Source organism: Dictyostelium discoideum, assembly GCF_000004695.1.
Source record: "Dictyostelium discoideum AX4 chromosome 4 chromosome, whole genome shotgun sequence".
Lineage (NCBI taxonomy): Eukaryota > Evosea > Eumycetozoa > Dictyosteliales > Dictyosteliaceae > Dictyostelium > Dictyostelium discoideum.
Genome location: NC_007090.3, coordinates 3,737,598 through 3,763,034, shown reverse-complemented (window position 1 = coordinate 3,763,034; position 25,437 = coordinate 3,737,598). Strand labels below are relative to the sequence as shown.

General features: G+C 22.2%; 11 protein-coding genes across 11 annotated transcripts in view; 5 read left to right on the top strand and 6 right to left on the bottom strand.

The window, feature by feature from the left end:
* The window catches only part of DDB_G0285879 (hypothetical protein), a gene marked incomplete at both ends in the record, with an annotated part of 1,828 nt that extends 1,792 nt beyond the window's left edge, over nucleotides 1–36 (top strand). Inside the window, one exon of the mRNA XM_632888.1 lies at nucleotides 1–36. This exon is cut by the window's left edge and continues 1,007 nt beyond it. Within this exon, the coding sequence (XP_637980.1) occupies nucleotides 1–36 (36 nt within the window).
* Nucleotides 37–300: 264 nt separating this feature from the next.
* Nucleotides 301–2,575, bottom strand: nadsyn1 (glutamine-dependent NAD(+) synthetase; the record flags this gene model as incomplete). Its single annotated transcript, XM_632887.1, has 2 exons — nucleotides 301–2,335; nucleotides 2,469–2,575. The coding sequence occupies 2 exons, from the start codon at nucleotides 2,573–2,575 to the stop codon at nucleotides 301–303; spliced, it is 2,142 nt and encodes a 713-aa protein (XP_637979.1).
* A 544-nt stretch (nucleotides 2,576–3,119) lies between these two features.
* DDB_G0285945 (hypothetical protein) lies at nucleotides 3,120–3,485 on the bottom strand (the record flags this gene model as incomplete). Its single annotated transcript, XM_632886.1, has 3 exons — nucleotides 3,120–3,128; nucleotides 3,177–3,327; nucleotides 3,364–3,485. The coding sequence occupies 3 exons, from the start codon at nucleotides 3,483–3,485 to the stop codon at nucleotides 3,120–3,122; spliced, it is 282 nt and encodes a 93-aa protein (XP_637978.1).
* Nucleotides 3,486–6,104: 2,619 nt separating this feature from the next.
* phdA (PH domain-containing protein) lies at nucleotides 6,105–7,193 on the top strand (the record flags this gene model as incomplete). Its single annotated transcript, XM_632885.1, has 3 exons — nucleotides 6,105–6,134; nucleotides 6,248–6,707; nucleotides 6,829–7,193. 3 exons carry the CDS (start codon nucleotides 6,105–6,107, stop codon nucleotides 7,191–7,193), a joined length of 855 nt encoding a protein of 284 aa, XP_637977.1.
* Nucleotides 7,194–7,597: 404 nt separating this feature from the next.
* DDB_G0285875 (U3 snoRNP protein) lies at nucleotides 7,598–14,733 on the bottom strand (the record flags this gene model as incomplete). Its single annotated transcript, XM_632884.1, has 4 exons — nucleotides 7,598–13,373; nucleotides 13,455–13,654; nucleotides 13,904–14,183; nucleotides 14,276–14,733. The coding sequence occupies 4 exons, from the start codon at nucleotides 14,731–14,733 to the stop codon at nucleotides 7,598–7,600; spliced, it is 6,714 nt and encodes a 2,237-aa protein (XP_637976.1).
* Nucleotides 14,734–15,316: 583 nt separating this feature from the next.
* DDB_G0285873 (hypothetical protein) lies at nucleotides 15,317–15,868 on the bottom strand (the record flags this gene model as incomplete). The annotated part of the gene is made up of 1 exon (XM_632883.1): nucleotides 15,317–15,868. One exon carries the CDS (start codon nucleotides 15,866–15,868, stop codon nucleotides 15,317–15,319), a length of 552 nt encoding a protein of 183 aa, XP_637975.1.
* A 546-nt stretch (nucleotides 15,869–16,414) lies between these two features.
* On the top strand, nucleotides 16,415–17,220 carry DDB_G0285871 (Ran GTPase binding protein; the record flags this gene model as incomplete). Its single annotated transcript, XM_632882.1, has 2 exons — nucleotides 16,415–16,786; nucleotides 17,005–17,220. The coding sequence occupies 2 exons, from the start codon at nucleotides 16,415–16,417 to the stop codon at nucleotides 17,218–17,220; spliced, it is 588 nt and encodes a 195-aa protein (XP_637974.1).
* A 223-nt stretch (nucleotides 17,221–17,443) lies between these two features.
* Nucleotides 17,444–19,802, bottom strand: DDB_G0285953 (hypothetical protein; the record flags this gene model as incomplete). Its single annotated transcript, XM_632881.1, has 3 exons — nucleotides 17,444–17,622; nucleotides 17,695–19,014; nucleotides 19,763–19,802. The coding sequence occupies 3 exons, from the start codon at nucleotides 19,800–19,802 to the stop codon at nucleotides 17,444–17,446; spliced, it is 1,539 nt and encodes a 512-aa protein (XP_637973.1).
* A 115-nt stretch (nucleotides 19,803–19,917) lies between these two features.
* Nucleotides 19,918–21,216, top strand: DDB_G0285869 (hypothetical protein; the record flags this gene model as incomplete). The annotated part of the gene is made up of 1 exon (XM_632880.1): nucleotides 19,918–21,216. The coding sequence occupies one exon, from the start codon at nucleotides 19,918–19,920 to the stop codon at nucleotides 21,214–21,216; it is 1,299 nt and encodes a 432-aa protein (XP_637972.1).
* A 736-nt stretch (nucleotides 21,217–21,952) lies between these two features.
* Nucleotides 21,953–22,219, top strand: DDB_G0285867 (hypothetical protein; the record flags this gene model as incomplete). Its single annotated transcript, XM_632879.1, has 2 exons — nucleotides 21,953–21,965; nucleotides 22,044–22,219. 2 exons carry the CDS (start codon nucleotides 21,953–21,955, stop codon nucleotides 22,217–22,219), a joined length of 189 nt encoding a protein of 62 aa, XP_637971.1.
* Nucleotides 22,220–22,680: 461 nt separating this feature from the next.
* DDB_G0285865 (hypothetical protein) lies at nucleotides 22,681–25,359 on the bottom strand (the record flags this gene model as incomplete). The annotated part of the gene is made up of 1 exon (XM_632878.1): nucleotides 22,681–25,359. The coding sequence occupies one exon, from the start codon at nucleotides 25,357–25,359 to the stop codon at nucleotides 22,681–22,683; it is 2,679 nt and encodes an 892-aa protein (XP_637970.1).
* Nucleotides 25,360–25,437: the final 78 nt, after the last annotated feature.

The following is a 25,437-nucleotide window of genomic DNA, read 5'->3' as shown; positions in this document are numbered from 1 at the left end:
TTATTATCAAATTCTCCAATTTCTTCAAAACTTTGAAAGAATTTATTAAATCAAAAAAAGAACTTGTAGTTTTATATAAAAAAAAAAAAAAAAAAAAAAAAAAAAAAAAAAAAATATATAAATAAATAAATAATCGATATTCTTCTTTCTCTTACAATATTTTTTTTTTATTTCTTATATCCACACGAACTTCAAAAATAAAATCAAAAAAAAAAAAAAAAAAAAAAAAAAAAAAAGTAACCACCAGTATATAAAAAAAAAAGTAAATTAATTTTTTTATTATTATTTATTTTGTTTATTTTATTGTTGAGTTAATGATGCTTGATTTGGACAGTTTACAGTATTTTTTAATTGTGGTCTTTGAGATAATCTTAATACAATTTTATCAATAGTTTCAAATTGAACATCCCATTTTGAATTGTAAAGGAATTGACGATGATCATAACGATTATCATCAGGAGAATAACCTTCAGCATGATAGGATGGTGTTAAAGTTGTTAATTTATGACGATTGATTGCATAATAATAAAAGAAACGTTTAACTTTTTCAGCCACAACTGATGGTTCTAAATGTGCCCAATCTGCAACCAAACGTTCAAACATTGAAACTGGACCACAACGATTGACTTTTCTTAATTTACCAAATATTGATAATTCTTCATAGGTCATACCCATATCAATTTCATCGGATTGTGTATAGTTTTCAGTGATTGGTTCTAATTCAGCGGTTGGTGTTGCTGTGAGTACAGAGAGAATTGATTTCATATCTCTGAATTTACCAGCCCACTCAATGAATGAACGTAAATCAATTTTTGACATACCACCAATTGGATTGATATCAGCGGATGAACAATCATATTTTGTCATATAACCACGTAATGATTCGTCACAATTTGCAGAACCCAAAACCAATAGAGAACCTGGACGACCTTGTTCCCAAAGTAATAGTGATGCCAAATGGTAGGATAGAACCATACGAGTACGAGCTTGAACATTTTGTAATGCAAGATTTTCACGTGGTGTACCACCATGAGCACGAAATTGTGGTTGTTTTTTAGTGATCTGTGAGAATGCATCATTGAATGATTGAGAGATATCATCGATATCCACTTCTTTATGAACTGATCCAATATCTTTTGCAATTTCCATTGCACGATCTCTAGTTTCTTTTGAACTATTTTTACTACCTAAATAAGCTGTAAAGAATAAACGTGATGCAAATTCCCTTGAATCAGTTGGTATATAGTCCTCTGGTGAATTTGTGATACGTTGCGCATCTTTTAATACTTGTTTATTACCTTTACTAACATCCAATATAACCAATTGACACATGATACCAATGATAGCGGCAGTGGCAGCACTATCAGCACCACCTGATAAGGGTAAAAAGTAACCTGATAAACCTGAACGTCTAAGATAATCCCAAAGCCAGCATGCTGGACCAAAACCAATCTCCTCGGCTGGTGTATTGTAATTGATGTGAATCACTCTATCAGGTGGATGACAATAATCTATATGAGTCAATTGAATTGGACAACGTACACGTGGGAATTCTTTAGTGAGATTAGCTTGAGCGCAACGTGCCATAAAACTAGCACGAACCGATCTAACATCCTCTAAATCTACAGTTGCAGTTATAACTTCGATATCTACCAAAGAGAATTGACTACCTTGGCTTACACAATCACCATTGATCATGATCATACATGAACCATCATAATACAATCTACTACCATCGCAACCCTGTTGATTCGAGTATAGGTAGATACCACCCGATTTCGAGGTGGCTGAACGAATTAAATCAACACGTGTATCTAATTTTCTAAGTTGATGATGTGAACCTGATCCATTGGTAAAGATTTCAACACCATCTAAACCCATTTGAATATGTGGTGAATTTGGTGTAAATAACTCCTCACATGTCTCTGACGAAATGGCTGTGTCAAGTGTTGAAATGATTGCATCACCGATTTGGCATTCATCCTGACCAGTGATTTGACTAATGATCCTTGGAAGATAAAAAGTTTCCACAACTCTTGGTTTAATCCATGGTGTAAACCAACGACCTTCCCTATAATTACCATCCATTGCCATGGCTTTCTTTGGTTGTATTAAATAAATCTTTTGATTCAATAATATGACTCTACAATTATATCTAACATCCTTATGTAATACTGGCATACCAACATCAACTAAAATATCCTTTGTTAACTCTGGATCCTTTAATATTACTGCTAAACTTTGCCAACAATGTAACATTGTATCTTGTTCTAAAAAATGATCTTCACAACCATATCCACAAATTTCTAATTCTGGTCCTAATCTATATTTTGCTCTATTAATTTTTTTTTTTTTTTTTTTTTTTTTTTTTTTTTTTTTTTTTTTTTTTTTTTTTTTTTAAATAATAGGTAAATAATAAAAAATAAACTTTATAGGTTAAATTTTTAATAAAAAAAATTTTATTTTACCCTTTAGATTTTGCAATATTAATCGATTCTATTATTCTTTCAAGATTTCCTTTGAAATCCATTGCCCATTGATTTAAGTTACATGTTGCTAATGTAACTGTTTTCATTTTTTTTATTTATTTATTTTTTTATTTGTTTTGTTTATTTTTATTTATTAAACTATTTTTTTATTTTTTTCGTTTATTTAAATAACTATATATAACAAATAAATATAAATTGTTATTTTGGCAAGGTGGGAAAAAAAAAAAATATTAATTTTTAATTTTTTCATTTTTTTTTTTTTCGCTAATAAATTAAATTTTGATAATTTTTTCAATTATTTTTTAATTTAGTCGAAAAAAAAAAAAAAAAAAAAAAAAAAAAAATTTTTGAAAAAATTTAAAAATACTTTCAAAAAGATATTTTTTATTTATTTTTAAAGTTATTAAAAGTAATGAAAAAAAAAAAAAAAAAAAAAAAAAAAAAAAAAAAATTATCTAATATTAAAATTCACCCATCCTTTTAATTGTGTAATGTTACCCAAATATATTATTATTATTATAATATTTACAAAAATAGTCATTGGTGAATTTGAATTATTCATCATATAATCTGTGTATGAAAATAAAAAAAGAAAAAAATTTTATTTATTTCTATTATCTGAATTATCAATCAGTTTCTCTTTATATTTTTTTTAAAAAAAAAAAAAAGAAAAAAAAAAAAACATACTATATATAGAATATAAATCAATATAGATTTCACATAGAAAATCAAATGATTTTTAAAATGCATAATTGTGTGGTTTGTGTTGTTTTGGTTAGTATTCATAGTTTTAGAAAAAAAAAAAAAAAAATAAAAAAAAAAAAAAAAAACCATACTACTCACACATTTTAAAAGAAAAAAAACTGTTTTTTACACCACTCCCTCATAGGAAAGAAAAATCCCATTTAAACCCCCTCCCCCTACCCCTCCCCTCCCACATTTATTAATTAAATCTTGTGTATAATCTCGACCTAGTTTTATTGTTATCATTATCATTATTATTTTTATTTCCAGTGCATTTTTTTTATCAACACTATGTAAGAGGGTGGTTATTTCCTTTAATTTTTTCTTTTTTTTTTAATTTGTTGGTTTTATTGATTGATTTATTAATTGGATTATATTCATTTTAATATTTTTTCATTATAGTTTTGGTTTGTTGTTATATTGTTGGTAATAGTTACTAAAAATAAAATTAATAATACATACCCAGTAATAAAAAAAAAAAAAAAAAAAACTCTAAACTTTGAAAATGTTTTATGTTTTTATTTTTTTATTTTTTTTTGTTTTGTGAAATGAGTATAATCAGAAAAGAAGTGGTACTCGAAAATAATAATAATAATAATAATAATAATAATAATAATAATAATAATAATAATAATAATAATAAAAATAAATTAAGATTCAAGATAAAAAAAAAAAGAAAAAAAAAAGTGGAAAAGTATTAAAAAATTTAAAAATAAAAATAAAAAAAAAAAAGGATTTTAAATGTGATATTAATCAATCAAAAATAAAAATAAATTAAACACTAAAATTACTTGAAATAAGGATGAAATTCTTTTTTTTTCCTTTAAATTTTATTATCTTTTAATCTTATTTCAAAAGCGCTATATATTTATTGATTATCGATTGATTTATTAATTTGGTTAATTTTATAATTAAATTTTAAAAACAATAATAATAATAATAAAATGTATGGTTTGTATAGTTGGTGTTGTTATTTTTAATTTATTTATTATATATTTAATTTCTATATTTATATACTTAAATTTTTGATTTAAAATAATAAGGGTGGTGATTTTATTGATTTTTTTTTTTTTTTTTTTTTATGTTTTGTTAAAAATAGAACAGAGGAAAAAAAAAAAAAAAATTATAAAATAACAAACCACAAAAAAAATGATATTATGACACACTAAGTTCAAACAACACACACATAAAATTCACACCCACTTACATTCATCCTATTAAAATAATACACACGCCCCTTCACACACACCATATTTCATTATAATTTTATTTTAAAAATTGATTAATAAAAATAATAATCATCATCATCATAATCTTAATCGCTACCTAACAACAACAACAAAAAAAAACAACAACAAAAAAAACAGCACTCTAATCAATCATCAAAATATATGTGTATGTAGTTTTTTTTTTTTTTTCAACATCGAGATCTTCTATATATATTTTCTCGACAACAACATTACCATCCTAAAAATAAACTAAAATAATCAAAATACCCCACTCAAGAATTCTTTTAGAACTAAATTCAAATAAAATAAAAACTTAATTTTATTTTTTTTATTGATTAAAGCCTGCCACTTGGCAAGTAAATAGTTTCAAATATTTGAATTGTTGTTTTGGGTTATTTTGATTTATTACCCCCACAACTTGAAGCTGTTTTTCTTTTTTTTTTATTTTTTTTTTTATATTTGGGTGGTGTGAGTGTGTAGTGTGTGATTAAAAAAAAAAAAAAAAAAAAAAAAATCAAAATAAAACTGTCATATGATAACCCACACTAAAACAATATAAACTGGCTAAAATAGGTTGTGGTTATTAATATAATTATTATTATTATTATTATTACCATTATTATTATTATTATTATTTTCTTTTTTTTTTTTTTTTTATAATTTTATTTTATTTTTATTTTATTTTCTTTTTTTTTTTTTTTTATGGAATGAAATTTACCATCAAACAAAATGTATTTAAATACTTCAATTGTTTTTTTTTTTTTTTTGAAATTATAAATTATTAATTGGCAATAATAACAATAACAATATTATTTATTTATTTATTTTTATTTATTATTTATTTATTTATTTATTTTTATTTTTAAAAATTTAAAATTATTTATTTTATTATTTTTTATTATTTTTATTATTTTTTTATTTTTTTTAATATTAGAAAACATACATTCACACATTAATTTACTACTTTTATTTCTCGCAAACAAAAAATCATATAACATCATTATAATTCAACACTAACTACAAAGAAAAAATATTTAATTGTGGAAGTAAATAATAAAAATAATAGTAGTGGAAATCAAGCACACATAAAAAAAAAAAAAAAAAAAAAAAAAACTCCCAAGCACAATTAAATTCACCCACTCTCCTTTTTATTATAAAATCTTTCATAAATAAATTTATACATAATATTTATTTAAATAGAATACCAACAAATTAAAAAAAAAAGTACCCACTCACCACACCCACACTTTACCACACAAAAAAAAAAAAAAAAAAAAAAAAAAATATTTATTGTGGCACTGTAATCCTTTTTCTTTTTATTCACTCAAATCTATCTCTGGGGGATCTTATTTCAATTTTTTTTTATTTAAAAAAAAAAAAAAAAAAAAAAAAGAAAAAAATAAAATAAAAAAAACAAACAATATTAATTTTATTATTTTTGCAATAACCATTGGTTGAAATAAATTTGTTTGAAAATACAATAAAAAAACAATAAAAAAAAAAAAAAAAAAAAAAAAAAAAAAAAAATTATTATTTAATCATTTAATTAAATTAAAATATTCACATAAAAAAAAAAAATAATATATTTCAAACAATATATAATATTTATTTATTTATTAAAAACTAAAAAAAAAAAAAAAAAATGAGACTTGAAAGAGATGAATTATTATTAGTAAGTTATTACTTTTTTTTTAAAAATAATAAATAAAAATAAAAAAATGTAAAAATATTTGGTTACTAATTTTTTTATTTATTTATTTTTTTTTATTTTTTTAATTTTAATAGCAAGCATTAAATTATAAATCTATTAAAGATAAGGTTATTTATTCTACTGTTATGAAAAAAGCAGGTGGTAATAAAAAGGGATTCTTGTCAAGATTATTTGTTCTTTATAAAGGTTTTGTTATCTATTATAAAACTAAAACTCTATTAACCAGTCCAGAGAAGCCCCAAGGTTACATTGATCTTAGAGAATGTGATCCATCAAAAGTTAAGACCATTCTAGATGATACCGATATGACATTCCAAATTGTACATAGAGCTGGTAGAACATTTTTAATAAAAGGTGAAGAACCTAAACCATTCCGTAGATTCTTTGAAATTTGTAAATGCGTGGCCCTCAAATTAACTCAAATCACTTTTACTCTTCCAGTTGAAAAACAAACTTTATTAAATCAAATTTTAGATTGTAATATGTCTAAAGAAGATTTTAAACATAATATTGAATTATTCTTAAAAGATGGTTGTAAGTAATTTTTTTTTATTTATTTTATAGATTATGGAAATTTTAAATTTGATAGATATTAATATGTAAAATCTTTTTAATTGTTTTTTTTTTTTTTTTTTTTAATTTATTTTTTGTATAGTCGTATTCAATGTAAATTTAATTTCCCAAGAAAGAACTGAAGAAGTTAAAACCCTTGTAAAATATATTTTAGATTTAAGAAAGGAAGAGATCGCTGCTCAATCTCGTATTGCTAAAATCACCATCGAAAGTGGTGGTAAAAAGAATTTATCCATGGGTGCTCCACCACCAACTCATGCTGCCACTCCAGATCTAATGGTAACTTTAGTCATTCCACCAGAGAATGAACCAATCCCAGAGATTATAAAAATTCAAAATGAATTACATAAAATTAGACTCGATATCGAAGAACACAGAATGAATATTTTCAATATTCAAATTAGAGATCATGTTGAAGTTTTAAAACAAAGATATCCAGAAAAATAATAATCTTTTTTTAATAATATAATTTTTTTTTTTAAAATAATAATAATAATAATTTCAAATTTTAATTAAAGAAATAGAGGAAAAAAAAAAAAAAAAATAAGAAAAAGAAAAGAAAAAAAAAAAAAAAAGTATTAACATTAAATATAACTTTCATATAAAAAAAATAAATTGTAAATAAAAAAAATAAAAAAATTATTATCTGTATTTAAAAAAATAAAAAAAGGTGGAAAACTTGAAAAATAAAAAAAAAAAAAAGTGGAAAACTAAAAATTGTATTTTTTTTTTTTTTTTGATTATTATTTCTTTTTTTTATATGTTTATTTTTTTTTTTATTTTTTAAATTATTTAATTTTTTTTTTTACTTTTTTTTTTTTTTATTATTATTTTTTAAAACTATTATTTATTTATAAATAAGAAGAAATTGATTCTTCTGCACCAAGATGAGTTTCAATAATTTTAACGACATCTTGAGTTATTTGTTCAACTTCTGGAACTGAATCTTCTAATAATTCAGAGATGAAAGGAATTGTTTCTGGTAAAAGGATTAAGAGTTGTTCACCCATCTTCTTGTGAAGTGATTGAACTACAACCATTGAAGAGTAACGAACGATTGAATAAGGTGATCTTGTTTTCATTAAAACTGTATGATTCAAATGTTTCCATAAGAGATCTTGATTGATAACAACAGCCAATTGAGTGATGGTTGGGGCGATGTAACGTGAAACTCTTAATTTATAACTTTCAACTGTACCCATTTGATTATCTAATTGATTAACAAGTGCTGGTAAAATTTGTTCAAACTTTTGTTTATCTAAAAATCCATCAGTATCATACATAAAACATTTCTCTAATGCTGAAATTACAAAACATAAAATTGATTCATCTTGATCAATATTATTATTATTACTATTATTTAAATTATTATTACTATTATTGTTAGTGGTTGTTGTATTCGTTATATTTTGATTCTTCTTTCTCTTATTATTTATATTATTATTATTATTATTATTATTATTGTTTAAAAGTGTGATGGTGGTGTTATCATTTACAGTTGGTTGTTGTGGTTGTTGTTGTGGTTGTTGTGAAAATGGAATATTACTATATATATTTTGAAGTTGACGAATTGAATCATCAAAAAAGTATCCAAAGTATGGTACAAAAATAGTTTTTAAGTTTGATGCTAAAGAATTTACAATTTTATAAAAGAATAATAAATTATCTTTTGAAATCTCTGGTTGAGTTTTCGTTGATTTTGATTTACCATTCACCAATTTCTTTTTCTTTGGTTTATCTTCATCACTTTCTTCATCATCACTTCCATTTTCTTCATCATCATCATCAGTATGTTTACCATTTTGTTGACCATTTTGAATATTTAATGCCCAATCTAAAACTTTAATAAATAATGGTTTGAAAAGGTTTTCATTTAATTTCATAACTAATGTCATGAAAGAACTAATGATATGATCTTCAACTTTATCAGCATTCTTTACACGATTTTTATATTTCTTACGGAATTCAAAGCATTGTAAATAGAATTTAAAGATACTCTTATGATGGAGTGCAATATCTTTTGGACCTAAATTTGCAGAGATATCACCAACGAAATCGAATAAGCAAATCAAAGATAAATCATTTTCAGATTGAACGGCAAATTCGTAAGCAGAAAACATTGCAGGTAATAAGAGACGGAATTCTACATTCTTTGTTAAGATATTTAATAAACGTTTAACTTGAGCAAACAATTTACCAGATAACATACTATTACTTGTGAGACGTGGATGAAGTAATGCATTTAACAATTGTGGTAAATAAGGTGAAAGGAATTTTGAAATTGTATTCAACATCATCTCCAATGAACTGATACAACTAATTTGTAAGAGAGTACGAGTTTCATTCTCTTCTTCAACGTTGGTTTTATAGCTACCAGTGAGGGTATTCAATAAGACAGGGAAGAACTGTGGAATGTATGGTATGGTCTTTGCTTGGAGTTCACAACAAAGTGTAGCGATACAAATCAAAGATGAGGAAACCACTTGATGACTGCTATGACCCATGGACTTAATGATGATTGGAATTTGTGAGAGGAAAGCGGTGGCATTGGTAGTCGAGAAATTACGTGCTAAAATTTCAAATGACAAGAGTGATGTTTGTTTATTGGTTTCAGTTTCATTTTGACTATCGATGATACGAGTGAACGAATCAATGAGTGAGAGGAATTGATTGACTTGGTCTTGAGTGAGATCATCCTTGACCAATGTAATCTTCTCATTAAAGATAACCAATGAACGACGACGTACATTACTATCACTATGATTAAGTAATTGAGTGATTGTACTAATGAAACCTTTGACACTAAGTAATTGACCATAACGATCCATACAAAGATTAATTGAGGATAAAAGTTTCTTTATGAATTTATCCTTACCACTTGCAATACTAATACTATTGGCACTACCATTAAGTTTGATATTTGATGTTTTCTCGCTATATTCAGTGGTCTTTTTCAAAAGGATTAAAAGATTTTCAAATGCTCCGAGATATTTAGTTTCGACGAGTTCTTTTTGTTGACTAGTTAAATCGAAACTGAAACTGTCCAAATAAAGTTTTGATGATAAACGTTCACAAATGAAATCCAATGTATTGGCTTGAAGTAAACGATTATCCTTTGAATTATTACGTGAAAGTAATGAACAAATCTCTTCCTCCTCTTCTGATAGCGCTTCAACACAATTACCAGACTCAATTGAGATTAAATTAATAGATTGACAAAGGCTTCCTAAACTTGTTGACATTTCCAATACTGGAATTTGATCAGAGAATTGTGAAATGAATTCATTGAATTGTTCATAATCGATCTCTTCTTTAATTTGTTCATCAGAGCTCATTATGGTATCTTTATCTAAATGTTTCAATTTATTAGTGATAATACGTAAATCTTGAATCTTCTTTGTAAGAATTAAACTAAACAATATATGTAACTGTTTATAAGCGACCGATTGACAAATACAATTGAATAATTGTAAACGGAATTTCTTTGGAATTGAAGAGAACGAATCCAAGAATAATTTAAAGATTTGAACCAATGAAATACCTTGTTTGACCAAACTTGGTAATAATTGAATTAAGAATCTCTCCAAGATCATGAATGAGAAATTATCATCACCATTGGTCAATACGAATTTAATCATCTTTATAATTGATTCCATAAATTTGAATAATTTTTGTGGGAATTTAGAAGCCATGTTTGAGAGTAATATTAATGCACTACTACAAGTTTGAAGATTATTTGATGATTCAACACATTTAATTATAATTGAAATATCAAATGAAGTTTCCAAACTCTTAACATCCTTTACACTGGAACAATCAATAATTGAACCAAGTGATGCCATAGCCAATTGTTTACAATATTCCAATGCATCCTTTTCAACATTTTCAACAATACTAGTTTCCATCTTTTTAATAATTGATAAAATTGGTGTTACTAAAATTGAAATACCATTAATTTTTGATGAATTTAATCTAATCAATTCAAATAATGAATTATATCTTGGAATTGGTAAAGATGTTGTAGATTGTTGTTGTTGTTGTGGTTGTTTCTCTGGTAATAACATTGGTAAAATAACAGTTGCATCGACTAATACGGATAATAAAGTATTCTTTGCCAATTGTTTAATTTGATTACTCTCAGAGAAGAAATAAGAAAGTACTGTTTCAACAATACCAATTTGTTCTTTAACTGGTACAGTTAATAATAATGATTTATTAATTGAACCAATTAAGGCAACCAATGGTGTATATTTAATTGGTTTATCATTACCACCACCAGCAATAGTCAAATCTAATTCATTTGAAATTGATAAAGATGAAATGAATAATGATAATGATTGTTTCTTGGTTTTTGGATTTGTAAGTACTGATGTTTGACCTAATCTCTTTAAGAGGATATCTAAAATTAAAGATTCATCATATGTAAGAGTGGCATTTTTAACATTCTCCAATAATTGGCTAATATAGTTGATGGTAACTTCAACAAATGTAACATCATCTTTAATAGATTGTAATGATTGTAACATTGTTAATCTACTTGATAATGATTCAATAAGTAATGAACTTGAAATTAAGAATTTACCAATTAATTCAATATCTTGTTTAGTCATTTTTGATACATCTTGATCGACATCGTCATCATCATCATCATCATCATCACTACTTGAAGAAGCTTTAGAACTTGAACTAATTTGAGAATTGAATAAAACTTTTGAGAAATAACTATCCAAAAATGTTTTATCCATTGTAATTTCATTCTTATATTGAACCAATTGAGCCAAGAATTTAATTAAAACTTTTAATTCAATAGTTGGTTGATTTGATGTATAGAAATTTAATCTATTTGATGTTGTTGTTGAAGATGATGCTTCAATTGATGAAGACTTAATTTGTTTATAAATCTCTTGAATTGAATCAAGGGAAGTTGATCTAATTGAGGAATCTTGATTTTTTAATAATAATAAATATGGAATTAAAGCTACTGCTTGATTATTATTTATAAGGTAACGATTGAATGATTTTGAGTTTACTAAAATTCCACTAAGGCAAAGTGATTGATAAATGGTTGTAATATCTTGATTTTCACTATTTTCATTGACTTCCCAAAATTGTGATAAAAATTTAAAGAATACTAATTGATTACCAAAGAATTTCTTTACAATACTTCTTAATACTAAATCAATATTTGTAATTTTACTATTAAATATTAATTTACAAATATTTTGAATTTCTTTAATCATTTTCTCCTCAATTGTATTTGATGAAGATGATAACGATGAATTTTGAAGTTGTTTCATAAATTGTTCTGGTGAAATTGTAAATAAAGAATCAATCGCTATTGATAATAATGAACAAATTAAACTAATTTGTTGTTTTAAATTAAAATTATTATTATTATTTTCATTAATTATTTTATAAACTTCTTGTAAATTATTAATATTAGTTATGATTGATTCTTCTTTTGATAAATATGATTTTGAAATTTCTACTATTATATTAAACATTTGGTAAATTAAATTATTATTATTTTTCTTATTATTATTATTATTATTACAACTTATTATTGAATTTAATAAAATTAATATTATGAAAATATCAGATTTAAAAGTTGAAAAAGTTGATTTTGAAATTTGATTTATAAAAGTAATATTTGATTCTTTATCTAAATTTGTTGAAATTGATTTAATTAATGATTCTATATTTGATGATGTAATATTATTAAAAATTGGATGAATATCTTTGTTTAATTTCTTTATTATTGAAGTGGCAGTGGTAGTGGTAGTGGTTGAAATATCTAAAAGTTGTGGTAATAAAATTGAAACAAAATCTGGTGTTAAAGAAGAATTTGAAGATTGATTGACAACTACACTTGTTATTGTTGATAAAACTGTATCTAATAATTTCTTATCATTTAAGAATGATTGAACTTTAAAGAATTCAATACTTGCTTTTAATAATTCTTTTGGTGAAACTATTAAATTTAATGATGGTAAATTCCAAGCTTCCTTTACAATTGAACCATCAGAATCAATTAAACGTTGATAAATTGTTGATGAAAATGATTTTGAAATACTATTGAAATCAGTACTAGTTGTTGTCTCTTCTTTTTCTTTTCCTGTTTTTGAACAATACTCCTTTTTAAATAATGTTAAACCTTCTTTACGTTCTGATGGTATATTACTTTGTAATTTTAAGAAAATAGTATTTGATGATGATGTTGTAATTGTTTTTTGTTGAAGTACTGATTTTTGTAATTTTATAATCTCATTTAGTTTTTGTTTATTATTATTATTATTATTATTATTATTATTATTATTTGAAAGTTTTTTAAATTCATCTTGAACAACTTCAGAATTTAATGATCTTAAAATATTTATAACTGATTCATCAACTTCATCTTTACTTGAATTTTTAGTAGTTGCTAAATATGATTTTGTTAAAGTATTAAAGATTAAAACATGGTATTGATTTGAAATTGGAACCAACTCCTCAATTAATTGACTTAACAATGTATAACTTTCTGCTGATTCAATGCAACTCTTTGATAAATATTTAAATAAAATTAATAATACTCTATCTAATGATTTCTCTTGTGAATTGAAATCTAATAAAATTTCAAAAAGTGCTCTTTAAAAAAAAATTAAAAATATGTTAGATTTTAGTTTTTTTTTTTTTTAAAAAAAAAAAGAAAAAAAGTTAATTACTTACGGAATTGATACTAAAGTTTTTAAGGTTTCATTTGGTAATGAATCAAACTTTTGTTTTTGGAATAAAACCATTAAGAAGGTGAAAGCTTGACTAAAATTGTTGGTACAATGTTTCAATGTAGTTTTAAATAATAATTCAATTACATCCTTTGAAAGTGTAACCTTTGAAGCAATAATACTAAGGATCATATAACTTGAAAGCTAATTAATTAAAAAAAAAAAATAAAAAAAAAAATAAAAAAAATAAAAAAATGTTAGTATAAGACATTTTGTGAGATCACGCATTATCGGTTTTTTTTCAAAAAAAAATAAAAAAATAAAAAAAATAAAATTTTGAGTTTTTTTTTTTTTTTTTTTTCGGTCGTTTTTTTTTTTTTGAAAAAAAAAAAAGGTGTAAAAATAAATTTGCATATGCTTGGGGTTATTAATTTTGAGATAAATTTTACTTACTTGTAAATCACTATTTTTACTCTTTAAACATTTTGTTAAACATGATAAAGTATCTCTAATGTATGATGTAGTATTTGCAGATAAAAGTTCAATTAAAAAAGCGGTAAAAAATGAGATTAACGGTTTTGACATGACATCTTTTTTATCATAATTTTCAATTGTACTGTAAATAAATTCTAAAAAGAATGGATGTGACCCAACAACACCAATGAAATATTCTCTTGGTATATAAACTTTATTTTCTTGTACTCCTGTTAAAAATTGCCATTTTTTATTAAACCTAAATTAAAATAAAATAAAATAAAAAAAAAAAGAAAATTTTATAATTAATAAAAGAATATAATTTTTTTTTTTTTTTTTTTTTTTACTTACTCAAATCTTAAAATTGATAAAAATTTAGCAAAAATATTTGATTCATGATAAGGTATAATTGAGGAGATGATTGAATCTATATTGAATTCATTAATTCTATATCTACGAATTAACCATTCTAATGATTTATGAGCGGAAGATAAAAGGAAATAATTTGATTGTAATTCTAAAAATTTATTAATTTCAATATCAATTTTGTTATTTTCTTCTTTGTTCTCCAAGACTCTATTGAATGATTTTGAATTATCGGAAAACAATGTCAATTGAAAACATTTAAATCTTGAATCTATATTTATCAATTCACTTAAACCTTCTTGTCCCATTGCCAACACTGAATCTAAATCAATATTGGCTGCTTCAACTGCTCCAAATAATAATGAATCTCTTTTCTTTGATACATCTACATAATGTATCTTTTCTTTAACTTGTAATAATTGTTTATCTAATGATGTTGTCATTTTTTAAATTTTTATTATTATTTTTTAATTTTATTTTATTTTTTGCGTTTTATATATGGTGGTTGTGGTGATGTTATTATAGAAAGACGGGTGGGTGGGTGGGGAGTGATTTGAATTTGTTGAGAGACCACCCCTTTTTTTTTTTTAAAATTTTTTTTTTTTTTTAATTATTAAAAATTTATTATAATTTGGAATTTTAAAAAAAATATTATTTGATAATATTTTTATATTGCGGTTAATAAAAAAAAAAAGATGGATTCTTAATGAAAAAAAAAAAAAAAAAAAAGAAATAGTATTTGTTGTTTGTGATTCTCAAAGAGATTAAAAAAAAAAAAAAAAACGAAAAAAACGATTTTTTTTAAAAAAAAAAAAAATTTGGAAAAAAAAAATAAAAAATAAAAAAAAAATTGAGAAAAAAATAAAAAAAAAAATAAATTTTAATTTTCTATCGTTTTTTCATATTCTTGAATTAGTTATAAATAAATAAACGAAAGTTTTTTTTTTTTTAAAAAAAAAAAAATTAAAAAAATGATTTTAAAAAAAAAAAAAAAAGAAAAAAATGGAAATTAATTAATTTAATTAATCATTTTTTATTAAAAATACTATTTATATTAATATTACTATTATTTCCATTATTATTATTATTATTATAATGATAATTTGAATTAATTTTTAAATATTCTTGTTTAAATTTTTCTTCTAATTCTGGTAACATATAAAATTTACAATCTATTATTAATTTTTTTAAAATGAAATTATCTTTTGGAATTAGTATTTTATCACCACGAAGATAATTTAAAATGAAATTAAAGTAATCTCCATCCCTATCAATGAAATATGACCTAGGTTTATTATTAAACTCTTTTAATGGATGTCTACCTGAAAACATTACACCAAAGAATGAATCTGGAAACCTTTTTAATACTGATACTCTTGTTATATATTTATTATTACCACCACTTCCAATATATAATGTAATTGGTTCACTCTCATTTATTTGTTCAATTCTTTTACTCATTGACATGAATTTACATTTATCCTTTTCCAATTCCTCTTTTCCTTTTTCCAATTCTTCTTTTTCTTTAATTAATTCTTTTGATAATTCTATAAATAAATTATTAATTTTATTACTCATTTTTATTTTATTACATGTAAATTTAAATTAATAATAAATATTAATAAAAAAAAAAAATAAAAAAAAATAAAAAATTAAATTTTTTATTTAAAAAAATAAAATAAAATAAAACAAAACAAAAATAAAACAAAAATAAAATAAATATCCATTTTCTTAATTTTAGAACCCATTAAGGTTTACAAAATAGTCAAGTATTTTTGTTTTTTTTTTTTTTTTTTTTTTTTTATATAAAAATATCTTTTTTTTTTGTTATTTTTAAATTAATTATTTAATTTTTATTTTTTAATTATTTTTATATTTTTTTTTTTTTGAGAACCCGTGAAAATATTACATAAACAAAATTTCTTCAACACTTTGAAGATTTTTCGGGAATAAAAAAAAAAAAAAATATAAATTAAAATTTTTACTTTTTTTTTTTTTTATATTTTATTTTTTATCTTTTCAGATACAAACACAAAATAAATTATTTAAATAATTATTTAAATATTAATATAAAAACATTTTAAAATTTAATTAAAATTAAAATTAATTAATTAAAAAAAAAAAATGTCAGAAACTTTTGAAAAAAGACAATTATATGGTGGAGCAATTGAAATTGATATACCAAGAAGATTCATTGATGTTACAAGTTATAGACATATACCAGATCATCAAGAATTATTCTCTGATGAGAAATCAGATCAAAGTGTAATCATTGAATTAAACGAATTCCAAGACCATATTTCAAATGCAAATGCCATCAAACATCACTATGAAGTCCTTGTTGAAGATGCAGGTATCTCCACTGATAAATCAGTGATTTTAAACTTTAGAGAATTAACACAAGCTGAAATGCCAAATTTTGATGCATCCATTCCAAAATACGTTTTATTAGCACAACAAAAGATAGCCAAATTTAATGAAACCGCTGAAAATACTGTAGGTTTTTTTTATTTTATCAATAATCTATGATGACAACAGCAACAACGACGACAACAACAACAACAACAACATCATCATCATCATCATCATAAAAAACAAGTAATAATAGGATTACATCTTGACACATATTCTTCTTCTTCTACTTTTACTTTTTTTTTTTTTTTTTTTTTTTTTTCCAATATTCAAACAATAATTTAAATGATAATAATACACAGATTAATATATATATGGCATTGGTTAGATTAGAAAAATCAAAAACAGACCTTTTAATTACCTTTAATGAAGCTATTGCATTAGCACCAACAAGTAGCAGTGTGGCGGTCGTTCAAAATTTAACACCATCAAATGATCAATCAAAATCTGAACAATTATTTTTAACAATGTTAAAATCATTCAAAATTAAAGATTATTCTTTATTCGTACATAATTAATAAACATTAAAGAAGTACATACCACACAGACACACAATTAACACAATTAACACCTTCAAATAATAATAATAATAATAATAATAAATACACATTCATATCATACTACAATAAAGTACACATATATACATATACACAATCAAACATTACATTCTTTTTTTATTATTATTGTTTTTTGTTTTTATTGTATAATATTTATTTTATTTATTTATTTATTTATTTTTCTTTATTGTTGGGAATCAAGATTTGTTAAGGGTTTACATTGTTTAATACGACATCTTTCCCTGCAAACTGGGCATTCAAGTTTTAGTGACAACCATTGATTCCAACATTCAAAGCAACAAGTGTGATTACATGGCGAATAGTATGGATTAACAAATTCTGATTGGCAAATTGGACAAAAATCTAATAATTTTAATATAAATAAATTAGTATTTAAATAAATAATTTAATGTAATAGAATAGAATAAAATATACCTTTTTCATTCTTATCTGAATCTTTATTTGTATTTTTATTTAGATCTTCATTGTTTTTAGAAGTTGCAGTTTCATCATCATCACCACCATCATCATCTACTGTAGTTGTATTCTTTTTAGGTGTTGATAAAAATCCTTTTGGTTGTTTCGACACGATTGCACTCTTTTTTGGTGTTTTTACTCTGGTACCTGATATTAAATCGTAATCTATTCTTTTCTTTTTACTTGGTGTTATGGCATTGTTATTGTTATTGTTATTACTACTATTGAATTTATTAATACTATTTGGTGATATTTGATTTGTTTTTGTTACAGTTGGAGAGGTTGTTCTTGTTTTTGTTGATGATGGTGTTGTTTTTGTTGTTGTTGATGATGATTTATTTTTTGGTTGGTTTGTTTGAGAAGAAGAAGAAGGAAGAGATGATAATGATGACGATGATGATGACTTGTTATCGGTATCAATGATATGAATTATATCTTTATTATTTGGAGCACTAAAAATTAATTCTTCATCAAAATTTTCATAGTTTAAATTATCACTACTCGTATAGGTTTCAGTAGGATTATCGATATTATCTCTATAATAATCTGATGATGTATAACTAAGTACTTCATCATTTAAACTCTGTGTGAAATTAACATTAAAAGATTGTTGTTTCTTTAATGTGAATTTATCATCTTCACTAATTTCTTTACTTTTATCATTATCATTATTATCATTATTATTATTATTATTATTATTATTATTATTATTATTATTATTATTATTATTATTATTATTATTATTATTATTATTATTATTATTATTATTATTATTATTATTATTATTATTATTATTATTATTACTACTATTGGATAATGGTGTGTTTGATAAACTACTACTATTCGATATTGGTGTCTTAATATATTTTGAAGAGGGAGAAGGAGAAGGAGAGTACCCCTCATTAGATGGTGAAGCACCACTATAATTTACACTTTTATTACTTTCATTCGATTTTGGGGTGCTAACTTTCTTTGAAGGAGGTTGTGATGGTGTTGAATTTCCTATTTCACCCAATTTTCTTTTATTAGGCGAGGAAGAATCATCATTAACATTTATATTTGATATTGAAACACTTTCTTTATCATTAATATTTGTTGTGATTGGTGTTGTTGGTGTTGGTGTTGTTGTAGTGGTAGTGATGGTTGTAGTCGAAGTGTAGGTAGAGGTGGAGGGGGTGGGTATTGGTGGTAAATTTGATTGTGATTGTTGTATTTCATCATTGTCATTTTCATCTTGATCTTCACCATTAAATTGCTCTGGTGGGTTTTCAAATAAGTCTAAAATTAAATTTACATTTCCGGTAAATTTGGGGATTTTTTCAATGCGGGTATTATTTTCAAGGTTCAGGTTATCATTATTACAAAAGGGGTTTGGGGGGGGGGGTTTTTCTTTTTCTTTTTTTTTTTAAAAATTTTTTTTTTTTTTTTTTTTTTAAAATTTTATTTTTTTTTATTTTTTTATTTTTTTTTATTTTTTTTTTTTTTTTTGAGCGCATTTTTTGGGAATTATTAGTTTTTTTATAACAAGATATATTATTTTTCTATATCTAAAAAAAAAAAAAAAAAAAAAAAAAAAAAAATAAAAATTGAATGAAAAATAGAAAATTCAACACAATCACAACCTCCATCAAAGAAAATTAGTTCACCAAAAAAAAAAAGAATAATAGATAATTTGTTTTATTAATATTTTTCTTACCTATCTTTTTTAAATTAATAATAAAAAATACAAGAATAATAAATAAAAAAAAAAATAAAAAAAAAAAAATAATAATATATATATATTTTATAAAATAAAAAAAAAAAAAAGATATTAATATTTTTTTATAAAATAAAAAAAAAAAAGATTTAAATTAAAATTTTGCCTCTTTTTTTTAAAAATAATTTAAAATTTAGTTGTTAAAACTTTCCCGCTGGAAAAAAAAAAAAAAAAGAAAAAAAAAAAGGAAAAAAAAAAAAATCATACCAGAATTTTTTTTTTTTTTTTTTTTTATTATTATATTATTTATTATTTCATGTTTCAGTATACACAATAAAGTAAAATAATTTTGTAAATTATATTTGTACATTTGTATACACACACAAAAAAAAAAAAAATAAAATAAAATAAAATAAAATAAAATAAAATAAAATAAAATAAAATAAAATAATAAATAAAAAACAATAATTACATATATTTTCAAAATGGCGATTGGAGATAAAAGAAAAAAAAATAGAAAAAATAAACAAAATAAAAAAAATAAAAATGATAATGAATTAATTCTCCTCCATAATACAAATAATAAATTAATAAATAGTAATAGCCTTGTAAATAGTAATAATAAAAATAATAATAATAAAAATGGAAATGGTGGTGGAGTAAATGTAATGGTTAACCAATGCTATAATGTTTTAAATGGTTCATTTTTATTTGGTTCATTCTTTAATAAATTTGATGTACTTTTCAACTACTTAAAATCATTTTTAACTATACAAAAACAATCATTAAATGTAAATAAATTAACAGATAGTAATATAACAATTAGTCAAAAAGATAATATAACATTTTCAACAAATAGTAATAATAATAATAATAGTACCAATGGCAATAGCAATTCACCATCAATTATAATTCAACAACAACAACAACACCACCATTTTAATGAAAGCCAATCATCAAATAATAATAATAATAATGGTAGTTCATTAAGTTCATTGGGTGGTAGTTATATAACAGTTGACGATTTAAATGATCAATTAAAGATAGTACAATTGGAACAAAAGATTGTAAATTTAGAGAAAGAAATTCAAAGAATGCGTAATGAACAAAATCAAATTCATAAACAAAACCTTAACCAATATCATGAATTATTAAAACAAATTATAAATGCAGCATCATTAATTCAACAACAACCAACATCAATCATTCAACAACCACCACAACCATTTGTTGCTCCACCACCTCCACCACCACCACCACCACCAATGGTTTTTAAACCTAAACCAATCGTGGTGCAACCTGTTTCAACTCCAAGTAGTAGTAGTAATAGTTTAGCTTCAAAGAAATCTAATGGTGTGCCACAATTCTCTATCTCTATGGCCGATATTACAGGTGTAAAATTAAGAAAGACATCCTCAAAATTCGCTCAAAGTAATTCATCACCATCTCGTGTTAATGGCTCACCTGCTCGAAATAGAGTTGTCACTTCTCCAGCTGGTATAAAGAAATCACCATTTAAACGTGTTTTGACCCCTGTTAAAAAGTCGGCTACAACAACAACTACTAGTTCTTCATCCAATAATGCTACCACCACAACTGCTAAAGGTTCTACATCAACACCACTCAAAGATATTACCAATAGTAACAATATTAAAAATTCAGTTTTAAGTCCAAAATCAATTACAAAGCCAAATACTCCTTCAAATATTATCTTTTCACCCCTTTCAAATAATAATAATAATGCATCACCATACAAACCTTTAACAATTTCAACTTTAAGATAAAAACAAACAAACAAAAATTATAAAATAATAATCATATTATAATAAAAAAAATAAAAACAGAAACAATACCAATAATAATTAACAATTTTTTATAAAAAAAAAAAAAAAAAAAAAAAAAAAAAAAAAAATTAAAAAAGATAAAAAAAAAAAGATAAAAAAAAAGATGAGAAAACAAAATAATAATAATAATAATAATAATAATTATATAAATATCACCAGTAATATTAATCTTATTAAACATCTTACAAAAAAAACAAATAAAACGCCATTATTTGATTAATTGGCTTTTAATATAAAATTAAACAAAAATAATCATGATTTTTTTTTTTTTTTCGATTTATTTAAAATTATTCATTAATTTTGATTTTAATACCACACATCTTAATAATTTGTACAAAAATGGTATATATTTTTTTTTTTTAATCTTTTATAATATAAAAAGATAAAAAAAAAAATGTGGGGATTGTTTATTTATATTTTTATATGTACTATTTGGTGTGTTTTTTATTAATAAAAGTATTAAATTGTGAATGATGTAAATCAAATAATTTTATTTTTTTAAAAATTTTATTTATTTTCAAAATAAGTAATAAAATAAAATAAAATAAAATAAAAAAAAAAAAAAAAAAAAAAAACTATTTAAAGTGTGAAAATAAAAAAAATATTATTTAATCATTTTCAAACAAATAAAAAAAAAAAAAGTAAAACAATAAATTATATAAAAAAAATAAAAAAAATGTCAATCATTAGTAAGTTTTTTTTTTTAATTTTTTAATATATTATTTTTTTATTTTTTTTTATTCTTTTTATTAATTAAATTTTAAAAGATACTATTTCAAAATTAAGTTTATCAAATTCATTAAAATCAAATATCACAATCGGGAATTTAAATGGTACAACTGTAAATAACTATACTCACAACGAAACAAGTAGTAAATTCACAGAATTTTTTACAAAATCATATAACAAAACAAAAGATGGTTTTGAAAAGTTAAAGAATTAAATAAAAAAAAAAGAAAAAAAGACTATATAATTTCTTCATTTTGTAAACTATATTCAATATATTTTGTTTTTTCTGATAATAAATTTAAAAAAAGATTTTCATTCTAATTTCAAACAATATCAATAAAATGTTATATAATTACTATTAAAATGAAAATAAATCATTTAAAATCTTTTTTATTTATTTTTTTTATTTATTATCAGAATTAACAAAATTGAGTACGTTTGTTACACATTCCCGAAATGTGTGTAGCACTCAATTTTCATTAAATGATAGCCAAAGATCAAACTCCATTCAAACTGTTGGCCAAAGTGACCAAGAAATGTGTGATCAAAAAATGTGTAGATTATAATAAACACAAAAATAAAAAAAATTTTATTATTTGTTTATTTTAATATAACATATTATTTTTTCTTTTTTTTTTATTTTTTTATTTTTTTTATTTCTCACTCTCTCCCTCTCTATTTATTATCAATAAATTGGAAATAAGTAAATAAAGAAACACTCCAATTCAAACGTACAGTTTTTATAATATTTAAATCTAGTTGAGAGATTGAATATGATTGTGGTAAAATTAAATCAGTTATAAAGTATGGTAATTTACCATTATTAATATCACCAATTGAACCATTTGAAATCTTTAAAACCCTAATAGAACTTGGTAAAAATTCGAGAAAATTTGATAAATTAATTCCTTTTGGTAAATTTTGAAAACATAATTTATAAATTGAATTTGAATTATAAGTTGATTTAATTAAATTTAAAAGTGAATCTTCTTTATCAACATAATTTGAACCAAAATTAAATTTAATGCAAAGTAATGATTTTGGTATTTTAAATGTTGAATATTTTTCAAAATGTTTACCAAATTTAATTCTTTTTAAATTTAATGGTATTGAATATTCAATAGTATTATCATTATTATTATTATTATCATTATTATTATTATTATTATTATTATTATTATTATTATTATTATTATTATTATTATTATTATTATTATTATTATTATTATTTGTATTGTTATTAAAACTATGATTATAAAGTTTACCAAATTTTAAATTTAAAATTGTATTTGGTAATGTATTTGGTTGAATTTTTTTATTAAAATGATCAGAGAATGATATATGTGATAATTGAAGAGTATTTGAAAATAAATTTAAAGGTATTGATTTATTAAAGTATTTACCAAATGTAATTGATTTTAAATTTGTTGGTAATAGATCATTGGTTAATGGCTTATCATAGAAATCACCAAATATAATCTCTTCACATGAATTTGGTATATCATTTGGTTTTAATTGTTGATTCCAGTAAAGTCCAAATGTAATTTTCTTTAATGAATTTGGTAATGATCCATTCTTTAATGGTTTATTATAAATTGATCCAAATTGAATATTTGTAACTGATATTGGTATTTCACCAATCTCTATGATTTGATCGAATGATTTACCAAATGTAATTGATGTAACACTTGATGGTATTAATAAATTTGATAATTTTAAATTAAAATCATCAAGTAAATATAGTTCTTTAATATTTGATATATTATTATTATTATTATTATTATTATTATTATTATTATTATTATTATTATTATTATTATTATTATCATTAATTATTAGTTTATTATTACTATTATAACATAAAATCGATATGGATGATGGTATTTTATAAGTTACAAAAGGATTAAAAACTATTAATTTCTCTAATTTATTTAAATTGTCAAGGAAATCTAAATTTTTATTATCACTATTGCTATTTTGTCTTCTACCAACTACTAATGTTTTTAAAGAATTTGGTAAAATATTATTAGAGATTTCATGATGAAATGAATCACCAATTATTAATTTCTCTAAGCCTAATGGTAAGGAGTTGACTTGAAGTGGTTTGTTGAATGTTGATCCTAAATTTAATTCTTTTAAATTTCCATTCAATGGTAAAACACCTTCTTCGATCATTTGATCAAATCCTTCTACAAAATTTAAAATTTTAACTGATTCTGGTATGCAACCTTTTGCAAGTTTAAAATTTGATAAACTTAATGAAATTAATGATTTGGGTAATATATCTACTTCTATTATATTAATTTTGTTACTATAATTATTTCTAATATTATTGTCATCTTCTGAATCATTTAATTCATGTTCTAATTCTAAATCATCATAACCTTCATTATAATCTTCTTCATCTTCATCTTCATATTCTTCATCAGTTTCATTTAATTCTTCTATATCATCACTTGAATCACTATCACTGTCACTATCACTATCACTATCACTATCACTATCACTATCACTATCACTATCACTATCACTATCACTGTTACTATCAATAGAGACACCACTATCATCTTCTTCTTCATATTCACCATCACTAATATGTATTATTGGATGAGGTTTAGGCGATTTTAAAGGTTTTTGAGGTGGTTTTATTTCTTTATGATTTGAAGTTATTTTTAAGAATTTCACAGAAGGTGGTATATAATCGATTTTATGTTTATAGCTAGATCCAATGGTTAAACTTTTTAAATTTACTAATGGTTCTAATAATTCTTTTGATAGAAAATGGTTAAATGAATTACCAAATATTAAACTTGTTAAAGATTTTGGTAAATAATTTAATGGAATCTCTTCATTAAAACAATTTCCAAATATTAATGTCTCTAAGAATGGTGCTAACTTATTGAAATTATTATTACTATTTTCCTGTTCAAAACTACTACTACAACCACCACCAATATTATTATCATTATTATTATTATTATTATTATTGTTATTTAATAATAATGGTGATTTTATATAACTATTACCATTATCAATTCTTAAAAATGTTATATAACTTCTAAATTTGATTTCATTTAATATATCTTCATTTAAATTGTTAAATGTTTTATATCTTGTATATTTATATAAATTGGCATATATTCTTAAATGTGATATTATTATGGTTTTTATGTATTTATTCCTAAAAAATTTAAAAAATAATTTATCATTATTACAATTTTTATTTGTACAAATTATTACATTACTGTTATTATTATTATTATTATTATTATTATTATTATTATTATTATTATTATTATTATTATTATTATTATTATTATTATTATTATTATTATTATTATTATTATTATCCATTTTTTTTATTTTTTATTATTTATTTTTATTTTCTTCATTATAATAAAAAATTAAAAAAAAAAAAAAAAAAAGGTTATA